A 16,046-nucleotide genomic window follows, 5' to 3' on the forward strand; every position below is an offset into this window, starting at 1 on the left:
GCTGGGAACTAAAAAAAAATGAGAGAAAATACACATTTAGAGTCTGACATTGTTTACTTTTTCCCCTTTTATAACAAACTACAAAATAAGCTGGTGAGTGGTGTTCTATATCAGGTCTGCTATTGCATTATTTTCTATTTTAATCAGTTTGGTCATGACAGTTTATTTTATGCCCCATGCATATCTAATGTTCCAGGGCTTCCTCTTGCTTTTCCTTCCATGTGATTTTGCAATAGGGTTCCACATCAGTTTGTGTGTTATATTTAGAGGCCAATTGTGAGAAAGCGTGGAGGAGCCACCGCCATGAGCCAGCGGCAGGCGGCTCCTTCCGCGCATAGTGAGCCTGCAAACGGAGAGGCAGCTGCCTCCTCTCGGTATGAGGCGGCTGTCTCCGTGCAGGGCTTAGCGCAGCGCGGAGAAACCGCCACATTGCACGCGGCGGTTAGCGCGCATACCCCCGCTGCGGAGACACCGCAGAGCGGGGCTGCTATGGCTGGGACTCGTAGTCCCTCTAATTTCAGAGTGACGCGCGTGCGCGCACTCAGGCAGGGTATTTATGGCAGCCAGAAAGGAGTCAGCTGACCAGGCTGGTCAGCTGACTCTGGCCCCACTCGTCATTGGCCCAGCACTTAGGGAGGTGCTGGGGGAATACCTGTGTATATATACCACGGGTTGTTCACTTGCTCATTGTCTGGCGTGCGATCACATATGTGGGAGCACCCAGATCCGTAGTCAGATCCATAAGTGTGCCGGGACCAGCTGGAGCTGTAATCCTACACTTAGCTAGATTCTGTTGATAGCTAAAGTACTAGTTTGATTGTGATTATCTGTTATGACCTTTGCCTGCCTTGACTATCCTCCTGAACTCTGATCTTGTACCTCGATATTTCTGATACTCTGTTGCCGAACACCGGCTCGTTCCTAGACTCCGCCTCAGCCTCCTGATTCTGTACCTCGATATATCTGATACCCCGTTGCCGAACCCTGCCTGTACTTAGACTCCACCTTTGTCTTCTGATCTTGTACTGTATCTGTCCGTGTGTGTACGACCTGGCTTGTCTGACCTCGAGAACCGACCTTACCGTTAGAGGCGGTTCCTCGCTCTGTTAGCGACCCTTCGCCCTGAGGGTTACTTTCAGACAATCCTTCCTACTGTCAGTCTGACTCCTCCCGTCTTGGAGAGATCTGGTCTGCGGAAGGAATCTGTGCAGTACTCCTTGCTGCACTGAGGCCTAGTCCTTGAAGTGTTACTGTTACACCAAACACTACACTCTACTCAGGTGAACAGAGGTTAGCTAGTATATCGGATTATCGGTGATACTGCAGATCACTTATAATCTGGTATATATCTGTATTCCCAGTGATACTGCAGATCACCGGTAATCAGATCCTCTCTGTGCTTCACCGATCGTTACAGAACGCCAGACCCATAAACAGATGGACGCACGCGCTGACCCTCTGACTGTGCTTGCCACTTCGGTGGATACTATCCATCAAGCACTGGGCCAGCACAAAGCTTTAATTGATGCCCTAACAGGCTCTGTGCAAACCCTTCAGACGTCAGTTGATTCGGTGTGATCCCCTCCTAGTGATGACATACGGATGCCCGTACCACACAAATTTTCCGTCCACAAGTCTGACTTCCGGAATTTTAAGAGTAGAGTGTTATCATACTTCGAGTTGAGACCCCGATCCTCGGGGACTGAGACCCAACGGGTCATTTTTATTAAAACCCTGTTAACTGGTGATTCCCAGTCCTGGGCATACAACCTGCCTCCCACAGATACAGCTCTGACCTCGGTAGAGGAATTTTTTAAGGCCATGGCAATGATATACGATGACCCTGACCTGGTGGCAACCTCTGAGCGGAAGCTCAAACTGTTGCGACAAGGCAGAGGCTCGGTCGAGGATTATGCGGCAGAGTTTCGTAGGTGGTCACTTACCGCCAGATTTGACACCTACGCTCTGATGGATTACTTTCTGTCTGGGTTGTTGGAGGAGGTCTCCGACCTAATGTTGACCTTACCCGAGCCCAAGACAGTCGATGAGGCCATCACATCGGCCATTCGAGTCGACCGTCGCTAACGCCATCAGAGGCAGACTCGGGGTAGTCACCGTGTCAGGGTGACATCTTATGCGGCACCTTCCGCTGCACCTCTAGTAACGCCATCTCCATCTGTCTCACCTTCTCCGGCCTTGCCTCCACCCGAGCCAATGCAGATTGGTCGATCAAAACTGACCCAGGTGGAGCGAAGGCGGAGAATGACGGAACAACTGTGCCTATACTGTGCAGAAGCAGGTCATAGGGTGCGGAACTGCCCTAACAAGTTGGGAAACGAGTTTGCCTAGGAGTAGTGGGGGGTGACACCCTAGGCACACAATTTTCACCTCAGCGGCGAATTTTATGAACTTTGAGTTTGCTCAGGAGTTGGGTATTCCCCTCACCCCTGTGAGACCCCCCATTCAGGTCACGGCAGTAGACGATTCCCCTCTGCAACGGAATTGTGCTCTGTCGCAGACTCCGGAGGTGAAGGTCACCATAGGGGTACTGCATGGGGAACAATTACCGTTTTTTGTGTTAAATATGTCAACCTCCACTATTATCCTAGGCATGCCGTGGTTGCAAGTCCATTCACCTCAAATAGACTGGGCCACGGGTCAGTTAACCACCTGGTCACCTCGTTGTTTTCAACATTGTTTGGGAAAGTTGACATTGGGGCAAACCAGAATTCAGGTGGGAGGGGTACCAGACCAGTACTCTGAATATTCCGATGTGTTCTGTCCCAAGGCAGCTGACAAATTGCCCCCACATCGCCCTTTCAATTGTCCCATCGATCTCCGTTCAGGTTGTGTACCTCCCCCCCTCCCCCGGGTCATTTGTACAATTTGTCAGGGCCCGAAAAATTGGCCATGCAGGATTACATCCGTGAAAACTTGGCCAAGGGTTTCATTCGCCCGTCCCGGTCGCCTGCTGGGGCAGGTTTCTTTTTTGTTAAAAAGAAAGATGGAGGTCTGCGACCCTGCATTGATTACCGCGGCCTTAACAGAATTACAGTAAAAAATCACTATCCGCTGTCGCTTAGTCTCACTAAGAAAGGGGCAGATACCACTCACTGGTCTCCCGAGGCTTTACATGCTTTTGCCACCCTGAAGGGCCTATTTTGTTCAGCACCCATCCTCAGACATGTGGATACGTCTTTCCCGTTTATTGTTGAGGTGGATGCTTCGGAGGTTGGGGTGGGGGCTGTGCTGTCTCAGCGGTCAGGCTTGCAGGGTAGAATGCACCCGTGTGCTTACTTCTCTCGTAGGTTCTCCTCTGCAGAGAGGAATTACGATATTGGCAACAGGGAGCTCCTGGCCATTAAATTGGCTTTCGAGGAATGGCGACATTGGTTAGAGGGAGCTGAGCATACCATCACGGTTTACACCGATCACAAAAACTTAGAGTACATCGAGGGGGCTAAGAGGTTGAGCCCTCGTCAGGCTCGATGGTCGTTATTCTTCTCTAGGTTCAGTTTCATTATTACGTACACCCCGGGTAGCAAGAATGTTAAGGCGGATGCTTTATCCAGATGCTTCGAGTCAGAGACAGCACAGCCCTCCATTCCAGAGACCATTGTTCCCCAGAGGTTGATACTGGCAGCAACTGAAACTTGGGAGGATTGGAGGGAGACTTTGATTCCCTTTCAGCAGGACATCCCGGAAGGGAAGCCTGCAGGGGTTCTGTTCGTTCCTCTGCCGTTTCGCCTCCAGGTTCTAGAGATGTTCCATGCGCATAAAAATGCGGGGCATCCTGGAGCATCTAGAACACAGGATCTGGTAGCCAGATGTGCCTGGAGGCCTTCTTTGGCAGCGGATTGCAAAGAATACGTGAGGGAGTGTGCGACATGTGCCAAGAGTAAACCCTCCCGGCTGGCACCTGTCGGTACCTTGCAGCCTTTGCCCACCCCGAGTGAGCCGTGGACCCACCTGTCCATGGATTTTGTGGGTGAGCTCCCCAGATCTGAAGGTATGACAGTCATTTGGGTGGTAGTCGACCGCTTTAGCAAAATGGCCCATTTTGTGCCATTGAAAGGACTCCCCTCGGCTCAGGAATTGGCCGAGTTATTCATCACTCATGTCTTCAGATTACACGGCATTCCTGAAGACATAGTCTCAGACAGGGGAATCCAATTTGTCTCCCGATTTTGGAGGGCTTTTTGCCAGCTTATGGGCATAAAGCTGTCATTCTCATCAGGCTATCACCCACAGACTAACAGCCAGACTGAGAGGATAAATCAGTCCTTAGAGCAGTTTTTGAGGTGTTATGTGGCAGAGGCGCAAGACGATTGGGTCAGATTCCTGCCCTTCGCAGAATTTGCTCAAAATAATTTAAAGAACTCGTCCTCCGGATTTTCTCCTTTTCAGGTAGTGACGGGGAGATCACCCAAATTTTCCCCTTTACCAGTAGCCGCCACTCCGTTCCCAGCCCTGGAGCCCTGCAAAGGTCATTTAAGGACCTTTGGGGGACGGTAAGAAGTAACCTGGAGAAGGCCTTTCTGAGTCAAAAGGGTCAAGCAGACAAGAGACGATCCGTGGAATGGAAGTTTCAGCCAGGGGATTTAGTCTGGGTGTCCACACGTCACTTGACCCTGAAGCAGCCTTCTGCCAACCTGGGTCCCAGGTTTGTGGGTCCATTCCCAGTGACCAAAAGAATCAATAACGTGACTTACACCATTGATCTTCCTGCCAGCATGCGGGGCGTAAGGTCGTTTCATGTGTCCCTACTCAAACCTGCGGTCCAGGTGGGTCCCACTCCTCCTCCTCCTGTGTTGGTAGATGACCAACCTGAATACGAGGTGGAAAAGATTTTAGATTCATGCATTGTGCAAAACTCGGTACAATATCTTGTACATTGGAAAGGGTATGGCATTGAGGAGAGACAATGGGTACCAGGGACTCGCATGCATGCCGATGAATTGAAGAGGGAGTTTCACACTTTGCACCCAGGGAAACCTGGAAGGAGCTGTCCGGAGTCCACTCCTCGGGGGGAGGTACTGTGAGAAAGCGTGGAGGAGCCGCCGCCATGAGTCAGCGGCAGGCGGCTCCTTCCGCACATAGTGAGCCTGCAAATGGAGAGGCAGCCGCCTCCTCTCGGTATGAGGCGGCTGTCTCCGTGCAGGGCTCAGCGGAGCGCGGAGAAACCGCCGCATTGCACGCGGCGGTTAGCGCGCATACCCCCGCTGCGGAGACACCGCAGAGCGGGGCTGCTATGGCTGGGACTCGTAGTCCCTCTAGTTTCAGAGTGACGCGCGTGCGCGCACTCAGGCAGGGAATTTATGGCAGCCAGAAAGGAGTCAGCTGACCAGGCTGGTCAGCTGACTCTGGCCCCACTCGTCATTGGCCCAGCACTTAGGGAGGTGCTGGGGGAATACCTGTGTATATATACCACGGGTTGTTCACTTGCTCATTGTCTGGCGTGCGATCACATATGTGGGAGCACCCAGATCCGTAGTCAGATCCATAAGTGTGCCGGGACCAGCTGGAGCTGTAATCCTACACTTAGCTAGATTCTGTTGATAGCTAAAGTACTAGTTTGATTGTGATTATCTGTTATGACCTTTGCCTGCCTTGACTATCCTCCTAAACTCTGATCTTGTACCTCGATATTTCTGATACTCTGTTGCCAAACACCGGCTCGTTCCTAGACTCCGCCTCAGCCTCCTGATTCTGTACCTCGATATATCTGATACCCCGTTGCCGAACCCTGCCTGTACTTAGACTCCGCCTTTGTCTTCTGATCTTGTACTGTATCTGTCCGTGTGTGTACGACCTGGCTTGTCTGACCTCGAGAACCGACCTTACCGTTAGAGGCGGTTCCTTGCTCTATTAGCGACCCTTCGTCCTGAGGGTTACTTTCAGACAATCCTTCCTACTGTCAGTCTGACTCCTCCCGTCTTGGAGAGCTCAGGTCTGCGGAAGGAATCTGTGCAGTACTCCTTGCTGCACTGAGGCCTAGTCCTTGAAGTGTTACTGTTACACCAAACACTACACTCTACTCAGGTGAACAGAGGTTAGCTAGTATATCGGATTATCGGTGATACTGCAGATCACTTATAATCTGGTATATATCTGTATTCCCAGTGATACAGCAGATCACCGGTAATCAGATCCTCTCTGTGTTTCACCGATCGTTACACCAATCAAATTGTTTCTTCTATCCTCTGGTTTCTAGAGGATCTTGCATTTCACACACTTTTCTAACAGTTGGTTATTGTTAACCCTACCAGTCCAGGAAACTTCATTTTATAATAAAAGCTTTCTGGCACTATAAAGCCTTTACCATCCATATGCCAACCATTTATATTAGTACTTACAATGGTTTTGTTATGATCTTCATCTTGCACCACATGCTTCTTATAAGTTATGCTTTACCTACATCAATGTATGTGTTTTTCTTGATGTTTATTTAATCTGTGTAATGAATGGGGTGGTATTCTTAAGTGTTTAATTTTTTTTTCTAGTTCTTTATTGTGTTTTGTCCTTTTATTTTTTAGATAGAAGAACTTCACAAAGAAACTGAGCTCGACAGAACTCTTGAATCTCTTATACAGAATGTCACTGATATGGCCGTGAAAGATATTGTTACCTCTGCCCTCAGTGAATATGATGAGCAATTCTCTGAAATGCAAAAAAATCAGGTAATTAGTGTTCGTCTTTATATTCAGGCATATTAGGCAGCAACGGTTCAGCTTAATGGGAGATTGTAGAAGGTTCAGAGGGAACAGCTGGTTCGGAACCCATGAGACCCCAACCATGACTTTTCCCCGCAACATAAACATGAAGTTGCTCACCTCACGAACCAAATATATAAATAAATACTTATCCAGCAGCCCATTGGGCTAAGTTAGACAAAAATACATTAGTGGATTCTGTAAAAAGAAATTAAATTTGTGTAATTTGTGAAATTTAAGTGAAATAAAGTTTACCCCCAAAATTGTTATTACAATTAGAATCTCAATTGCAAAAAATTATTAAAAAATCCCCGAAAGCAAAATAACCTATTACAATCAACACTGCTTGCTTGCATGTATTGTCTATTGAAATATGTGTCATATAGGAGCCATCTGCCACTGAATAAATGGCATTTGGTCACAAAATATTTACAGCATGTATATAAATATGGCTAAAGACTCAACATTAAAGGTTGCTACACACACCATTTATATATGAAACCGTACGTTATTGTAATATGCTGAAATAGAGTTCCTACTGGTAATACTTGACCTAACATAGGCCTAAGCACGTACTAACGCTCATAGCCAAGATGGTCCTAAGTAACCCCATAAAAACAAACAACAACCTTCCAGGTTCTCCTAATATGGCACAACTGAGTGTTCTCCTACCTGTTGCATCAAATTAGGCTAAATTGATGCAGCACGAAAACACATAATTCAAAAGCCTTTCATCTCCCACCTACACACCTAAAATGTAGGATCTGGTTCCAGAGTGGCTTGGGTTGACTTAATGTAAGATAATAAGACTAGTCTTACCATTCACTATTACAAGTGTTAGAGATCAATTGGTTCATCCTGGCTGTACCATCGCACTACTGCATTCTTTTCAAAGAGCTGAGCTGTATAACTTACCATTGTGCCAAGATCTCATGAGAGCCAACCAATAGACTTGGTGCAGATCTCTTTATTCAGGCAGAAGTGACCTTTGTGGGCTTTGCCTGGGAACTAGAATGGCAAGGCAAGTGGAGTAATTCTGAGAGGTGGGCAGGTGGGGCAATTTTTTTTAATCTATACACTTTCTACTCCTTATTGAGGAAACATGTTACGTCTTGCCATCCCATCCTCTAGATCACTGGTCCTCAAACTAAGGCTCGATGGGACAAAGTTGATATCATTATGAAATTATTTTGGAGATATGGGCCCATATGCAATTCACTTTTTTACCTGAGTTGTCTCCTAGGAGATCATTTTAAACTTGTCAATAAAATACCGTTTAAGCCACCAGAAAGCAAGAAAATGCTCTAAAGACTTTTTTGCCAACTTTTTGGTACTTTTTCAGTTGCAAAGTGCTGAAAATGTATTTTAAATAGAAGATGAAAAAGTATCACCTAGGAGAAAACTCAGGAGAAAAAGTGAATTGCATATGGGCCATTGACTGCAGTTTACAAATCCATGCTGTCTCTGCTCTCAGTAGAAGATTCTACTAACTCCCACCAATTATTAGACACATCACTCTTTGAATTTCTTTAAAGGTTGTGTTGCATCTACTTTCATGATGTTCTATAAAGTGCTGCAATAACAAACCATCCACATTGCTGCATCTAATGCCCCTGATGTGCTCCTGTACTTTACTTTTCCCCTTCCTTTTGTAATTCCGGCATACAGTTTATTGCATGGACAAGTAATGTTACAGTATATATCACATGGTCAGTTCCTCAACTGATGAATGATTTGATATCATGGATCTTTGATCAATTACTACTGGTTAATTATTGTATTTTCTCCATTTTACCACACACACACACTTCATTTTCCCCATTTGGAAACTCACCTATAGTATGGAAAAACCTATTAGGGTTTGGACATGTTCCTCACTTTTTGAATACATACATTTGTCTGAAAGCGTTTTTATACATATATAAAGTGTTTAAATTGTACATGTAACTGTCTGCAGTTATATAAAAATATAGATAAATAAAATCTGTTTTGTAAAATCACATATTTTTTAGATGTGTGGTGTAATAAAAACACTATTGAAGTAAAAAGCACCATTTATAAATTGGGTCTAAAACTTAATGATTCTTTCTTTCCTACCATTGAATTAGTGGATTTGGTCATTTGTTGGTCATATGTTGGCGCTATATAAATAAATAATAATAATAATTTGAAGATTGTGTTCATTGTTTACTACAATAGTAAACTTATGTTAAATAAAAGGTTTAGTTGCACCACTCTGACACATATAAAGATAAATAAACACTCCTTCAAGCCTATGAGCATTTCAGTGCATGCTTTTCACCCTTCTCTTTCCATAACTAGGGTTATACAGGTGGCAGCCATTAGCAATTCCTCCTTTGCTACTCCACCAGTTTGCCGGCTTCTGTCCCGGCAATATGAAAGAAAGGGAGGGGTTCCTCCATTAAATGTAAAATATTTTATATTTGTCATCATGCATCTGAAAAAAGGCTGCTATTTTTTATTATAATTTAGAAAATAGATTTTTTTTTTCTGAAATCTTGTATTTTTAATTTGGGTCCACTTTAAGTGCTGCAGGAGATTGCCAGTGCTGTATAAATGGTAAAATAATAACAATATTGAATGGAAAACCTCAACCTTTGACATGAAAATACTGAAACCTCTACATTATAGCCTATTAATTGATACATACAATATAATACAGAAAACTCATTAACTTCAAAGCAAAAATACTAAATCGTAAACTGTGTTATTTTTACAGATTGTGGTTGGTGCAAGCAAACACATTGTGGATATGTTTCTTTTAGAGCAATTAGTTGGACTTATGGGAAGACACAGACCGCTCATGTTTGAAAAGGATTCATCAGGGTGTCTACTGGACAGTATGTAAAACAAACATCAAACATTCAGCTATTTAACCCTTTAACTGCTAAATTATTACGTTTATTTATACACCTTGGCACATTTTCCCTTGTCGCCTCCAGCATCCATCAGCCTCCCTAAGCTTAATGCAGAGCAGGTGCAGAAAGTTCCTGACATATTTACCTGATCTGGACATAGGATTGGCTTCTCTCTTCCACCACCAAGTGGCTGTTACCTTAAAATACTTCTTGGAGTCCTTCGCCCCCCCCCCCCCCCCCCCACGAAAGTATGCTGAAAAGGGCTTGTAGACATTCAGTTGCAGTAGTCATTGGGATCCTGAATCATAACAAGCCTGTGATGCACCTTGCTCAAGGGCACTAGCAGCTTACCAGTGGTAATAGCCAAGCATGATTGTGTCCACTCTACTGCGCAGGCACAAGCTATCTGCGCATGCGCAGTAGGGCGGACAGATCGGGCTCAGCTGTTTTTGCCAGAGCCCAAGCGGTAAACTGCTAGTGCGCTTGCACACGGCATGTCACAAGTTTGTTATGTTTCTGAAGAGTTTAAAGTGGATCTGAGATGAACTTTTATTCATTGCATAATTGTGTTCCTTACATATAGTTTATGGGGCATTCCTCATCCTCAAGCCAAATACTTTTTTTTGTTTTAATACTCTAATTCCTTATAAACTAAACAAGCCTCGCCCATAGCTTCTCCAAAACGCCAAGGCACTCAGACCCATGTAGCAAGGGCTTATGGGAGCTCAGTATGGGCAGGAGGAGGAGGAGGTTACTAGCTAGAGATTTCAGAGGCAGAGGTGGGGGGGGGGGTAATTTTTCACAGGCTGAGAGGTGGAGATGCAGTTGCAGATTACCTGTGCAATGATGACAAACAGAACATGGCTGCCCTCATTGTGTAACAGATATAAATCATCATAAGCTTTTGAAGCTGTATGCAGCCAGATTTGCTGTGTAAACCATCTAAACTTTGGATAAGATATATAGACAAGTTACTTGTTATTAGTTGTTAGTTTTTCCTCTTGGATCCACTTTAAGGGTCCCCGCGCAGGAACGAGGCTGAACGGGAGGATGTTGTCTTTTTTAAAAATGACTCCATCTTTACCATGCAGGTTTCTACCATTTTTACTGAATAAGAGGTTTTGGTGATCCCTGGCCTTTTCTCTGCCCTCTATGGGGTCGATACACTAATCCATGGTAAAACTGCCATGCACTGATAACACATTACCATAGCAATGTATGTGTTACCCTTGTACTGTTGGTTGTGCTAATTGCGTAACAAGTGCTACTATAGTGGCATAAGTACTGGTAAAATTGCTGTGTGCTGAAGGCTGTTTTACTGAAGATTAGTCAGTCAAACCCTATGTGTCTGAGCTTCAGGCTCCTGAATGGATATTATTAAAGCAATGGGGATGTGTACACACTTCTGCTATCAGGAAAGCAGAGGAAAGATGGAAATATCAGAGGCAGCAAATAAAAAACTGCATGCCAACACATGCAAAACACACAAATATATAACATTTATGGTACAATCCACTAAAGATGGGGTATCAAACAACATTTGACCATAGAAATAGCAATCTGAAGAGGTATCATTCAAGTATAGAAATAATAATTTACAGTCTACCCACAAATATAATTTGTAAATAAGCACTGTTCAGACACTGGCTATAGCGGAGCAGCATGTGCTGTTCTATGGCGAGAGGAGGAGGGATAAGGAGCAGCAAATGAGCAATCCTGCGATGTGGGAGAAAAATGAAGATAATGTGAGCACATGTCAGCTGTTCATCAATCCATCAGGATAAATTGTTATACAACATAAGTACAAATAACAGTTTGGCAAAAACCACCTAAAATGATAGTCTTGGCTCAGGTTTATCCAGCATGCATAGGAGAGCCTTTATAGCCAGGCAGACCTAGCTAATCATTGATTCTTCGTATTGACAGATACCACATGGCAACTAGTGTTGGACATATGTCTGGCTTCCTGAAGCAGTCAGATCTCAACTTCTCTCTCATAAAATGGATTTTTCTATTTGTGTAATCTGTCAATTATTCTTTTAACTTAAGATTTAGATAGACTGTTTTAAATAATCAACACAAGCATAATTTTTGATCACAGATACATTTATGGATATAGTTGCTAACAGGATTAGTAATGACATGGTCACAACCTCTCTAGCATATTTTTCAAACATAAATCTAAACAATTCACTCCAAAAAGGGGAAATAGGAAGTTCAGCTAACTCAGAGTTATAGTTGTCTTCAAGCCACACCTCAAAAATTGACAATTTGGGCAAGGGTGGGGGATTTGGGCATTGCCATAGGCGACCATACTTAAATTAAAAAATACAGTCTATCAGTGGAAATTAGGGCACACGTAAGTCCCTGGTAGTGCACATTCCCAATCCTAAAAAGTAGATGGGTGTTAGGCTTGGAGGTGTATTCTCCACGGTCAGCACGTGATGCATAAGCTGACGTGAAGGAGGTACACACACCAGCACAAGGAATCAGGATATCCCCAGTTTAGTGGAGGAGAGAACTGACTCCAATAGGAGATTGTGGCGCACAGAGCCGGTGCAGATCCGAACAGCCACAAACAATACTTTCGTGATAATGTCTCAGCGCAAAGTAGCGCTGAGCGCATAAACCAGAACTGAGGAGATCAGGGCAGGTAGACAGAATGAACGCTTGCTTAACTAGCCACTACTTAGTGACAGCAAGCGTCCACAACAAGACAGACTGGAATGAGGCAGCCAATGCGTTTGCAGCGATGGCGTGCCTCACAAAGACAGGACAGGATAGTCAGGAAATAGCAGGATCAAGATAGATGAACGTAACACAGACAAATATACAATAAGTATGTTTTCCTAGCGTATTACAATTACAGCTATCAATGAAACTATTTGTAACCTCTGACTAACATATGTATATATCGGCAATGATCCGATATATGACATTAGCAGGAACACTGACTAGCACTGGAGCAATACAGGGAACAGGACTCAGAAGGATTCGCTATCTCTTCGCAGAGATGAACGCAATCCACAAACGGTAACAGGACAGGATTCAGAAGGATTCGTTATCTCCTCGCAGAGATGAACGCAATCCACAAACAGGACCAGGAGCAGGATACTAACTCAGCACGGGTGATCACGATACGCGCAAACTACCAAAACGTGCTGGAAAACTGACTAACTGAACACAGGATATAAACAGTTCGTGTACGTATATATCAGCGTCACTGATGTATCAACGTAACACGAATACAAGGAAAATAATAAACGTGCTGGTATGCATATATATTGGCAATGAACCAATATATGATGCAAGACCAGCAAAGTATCTTTAGAACAAGAAACACGGTCTGGGGCTGAAGCAACAGCAAGACTAGCTACACTGAAACTATGATAGCCCGAGGAAACCCTGCAGGAAGCAGATCTTTATACTGAGGTCATCCAATGGGAGCAGACATGCAGATTCCCACACAGGTGAATGATAATCAGTCACAAGCTGACAGCAGGGAAAGGCAGACAAAGCTATGCAGCTTGCATGGAAAGAGATCAGAACTGCCTGAGCAGCAGCACTACTACTGCCAGCAATACCTGCTGCAGCAGCGATCATGACAATGGGCTAAAATCAACAAAGCAAGGGACCAGCATTCTGACAGTCTTTTGATAAAGAATGATATATTTACCTTTAGGGGAGGAGACCAATCTTAAAAGATAAAAAATAAACAATATTTTTGGATCAGTGCATCAAAATGTATGGCAAGTTAGCAATGGACTACACAACAAGATTACATAAATCACCAGCAGAGTAGACATTTAATCCGCCTCATTTTTACATGTGAAATTATCCAATGTAACTTTTAGATGTACGTAACCTTTAAACTTTGTGGTATTGCATTACAGGTATCACCCTTGATATTCTTCTGAAAGAGTATGTTGCCATACAACAAGCAAGTCAAATGACCCTTGAAAATTTTCCAGTGAGACATTTCCACCAAAACACATTTACCAAAGTGGTACGTACTATGCAATCTTCAAGGCTAAAAGATGAATATGTAAAATAATGCTTGGTTATAAAGCATCATTTTATATTAGTAGCTCTCTTATTGATGTGTGAACAATCTGCTGCAAGTATGAATTTTTGAGTTCAAAGGGTAATAGGATTATTTGTTGTATGACTGGACCATGCCCCCTTACCATCTCCTTACTAAGGCTGTTTTAATTAAGTGTTGTAACTAGGAGATGTGGTTCTATGGATTAGATTGCTTTCCACAGTATATCCAGGCTGAAGAAAATGTGATTTGTGCGACCTGTCACCTTCCATTAATCCAAGTTTGGGTTCTGATCCTCATTCAGCCACTAGGTGTTTTCAGCCATGGATAGAAGTCAGTATGGGCACTCTGCCCCAGGCAGCAAGCCTTGATGCACTGTGTATCGGCATCTTTCTCCCATGCCCAGAATTATATTTCTTAGTAGTAGCTGTACACAGACTGGCTAGCCTTCAGTAGTATCTACTGAATGGCTGGATAGTGTACTGGTTAAGGGCACCACCTTTGACATGGGAGACCAGAGTTTGAATCCTGGCTAGGGTCAGTACCTATTCAGTAAGAAGTCCTTCGGCAAAACTCCCTTAAACTGCAGGGTGGGATCTTGAGCCCGCCCCAGTGGCTGTAGCTCTTGAGCGCTTTGAGTCCTTCAGAAGAAAAGTGCTATACAAATGTTCAGATTATTATTTTGGATATTCAGATGCAGTTATCTAGTCATCACAAATTCACCATTGTCATAGTTTCGCAGATCCTTATACATGGTCACTATTTCTTCTTACAAGACATTACTTTCAAGCACTAATTGTTCACTTGCGGCCTGATATATCACACCCCCTTGTCAAGTCCTATTGTAATGACATTGTCACTGTTGTTCATTTCACCTGTTCTTGATTTTAATTTTGTTGCAGATTGGTTTATAAGTAATTGGACTATACATTCTCTGTCTTTATTCTAGGCTCTAGAAGTCATTTTAACTGACCTAAGTTCAATGTTAACTGAAAAGATGGAAGACATCCTTGAATATGAGCAAGACATAGAGTTGGGATAAAATTGAAAGGCATTGAAGAATTGAAGGACTTGGAGACTTTCTCAGCCTTTAAGATACAGATAATTTAGCTCAAATTCAGTCAATGTAGAAGACCAAAAACGTAACCCAAGATTGTATAATAGTTTTTGTTTTTAAACATATTCTAACACTCACTGCCCCCTAATCAATATAACTTTTGAACCAACTGTAAAAGCACTAAAACATGCATGAAAAGTAATGACAAAGTTATTTTGAGTACCTTATATACTCGCGCATAAGCCTAATTTTTCAGCACAAAAAATGTGCTGAACAGTTACCCCCTCGGCTTATATTCGAGTCAGTGGAGCAGAATGGATATTAGAGTAGGTTTTGTTACTGGCAGAGGAATGTAAGAATCATGCACTAGTGATCCTGTTTTTGCCAGCTGGCTCCCTGCTGTGTCTGTGCCCTCCATCCCCTGCAACATGGTGTGCAGAGTACGCTGCTCAAGACTACCTGTGTCCCCTCGTTTTTGGAGTAAAGCATGCAAGTAATGTGTCAATTGTGCAATGCTCCAGGATTCTCCCTGCGTGGCAATCGCTGTGTCTTATATCTATGACACCATCTAGTGGTGTCTTGAGACACAGCTGTATCATTCTGGGGGCATATCTGGCTACTGTGGAGGAGGCTATATACTGGGGAGGGGGCTTATATGTGGGTCAATCACTTTTTCCTGGTTTCTGAGGGAAAAGTGGGTACCTCGGATTATACGGTAGGTCCTATTGTCCTTGCATGATGGTTGCTTAAAGTGAACCTCCAGACTAAAAATTGACTCAGCAGCACTGAAAAGGCCTGGTGTTTCTTTAACGGTTTCACAGCATCAGAACTTTTTTTCTCTTAAATAAGCCTCATTTTTAGCTGCACAGAAAAAAACTGCCCGGGCATTTTTCCCCTAATGCTGTGCAAAGCATGATGGGATTTCTGATGTTGTTGTTCTCGTTCTGCTGTTTTGGTCCAATTTTTTTTTTTTTACATTTTGAATTTGACATTTGAAGCCTCGCACGTGCAGCTGGGAGGGGTGATCAGGACACAGGACAGTTGGAACTGTGTCTCCTGCTCCTTGTCACCTCCTTTCAACCAAAAAGATGGCTGCCCCATGACAAAGATGGCAGCCCCCATGAATCACAAACATTTGCCTGTTCTTTTAAAACGGGGTGGGTAAGAGATTATATTACCTATCTATTCTAATTAACATAACTTATATAACTTAATAACAGTATGTTTGTTTAGGCTGAAGTTCCCCTTTAAAGAAATCCTTAACTGAGAGAGATATGACATATGACATATTGATTTCATCATGACATATCGATTTCCTTTGAAACAAAGCAAATTTCCTGGTTGACCTGCAGATC

At 43.8% G+C, this 16,046-nt stretch overlaps 1 protein-coding gene across 7 annotated transcripts in view; it reads left to right on the forward strand.

Annotated features, from left to right (window-relative positions):
• LOC137522765 (uncharacterized) overlaps positions 1-15,643 on the forward strand; it is a 116,480-nt gene extending 100,837 nt beyond the window's left edge. For all 7 annotated transcript variants that reach the window (XM_068242822.1, XM_068242821.1, XM_068242826.1 and 4 more), the window contains 4 exons: positions 6,537-6,680; positions 9,454-9,574; positions 13,486-13,598; positions 14,584-15,643. In XM_068242822.1, the coding sequence (XP_068098923.1) occupies positions 6,537-6,680; positions 9,454-9,574; positions 13,486-13,598; positions 14,584-14,676 (471 nt within the window). In that variant the 3' untranslated portion in view covers positions 14,677-15,643. The remainder of the gene's footprint in view (positions 1-6,536; positions 6,681-9,453; positions 9,575-13,485; positions 13,599-14,583) is intronic.
• Positions 15,644-16,046: the final 403 nt, after the last annotated feature.

This window comes from Hyperolius riggenbachi, chromosome 6, assembly GCF_040937935.1.
Source record: "Hyperolius riggenbachi isolate aHypRig1 chromosome 6, aHypRig1.pri, whole genome shotgun sequence".
Lineage (NCBI taxonomy): Eukaryota > Metazoa > Chordata > Amphibia > Anura > Hyperoliidae > Hyperolius > Hyperolius riggenbachi.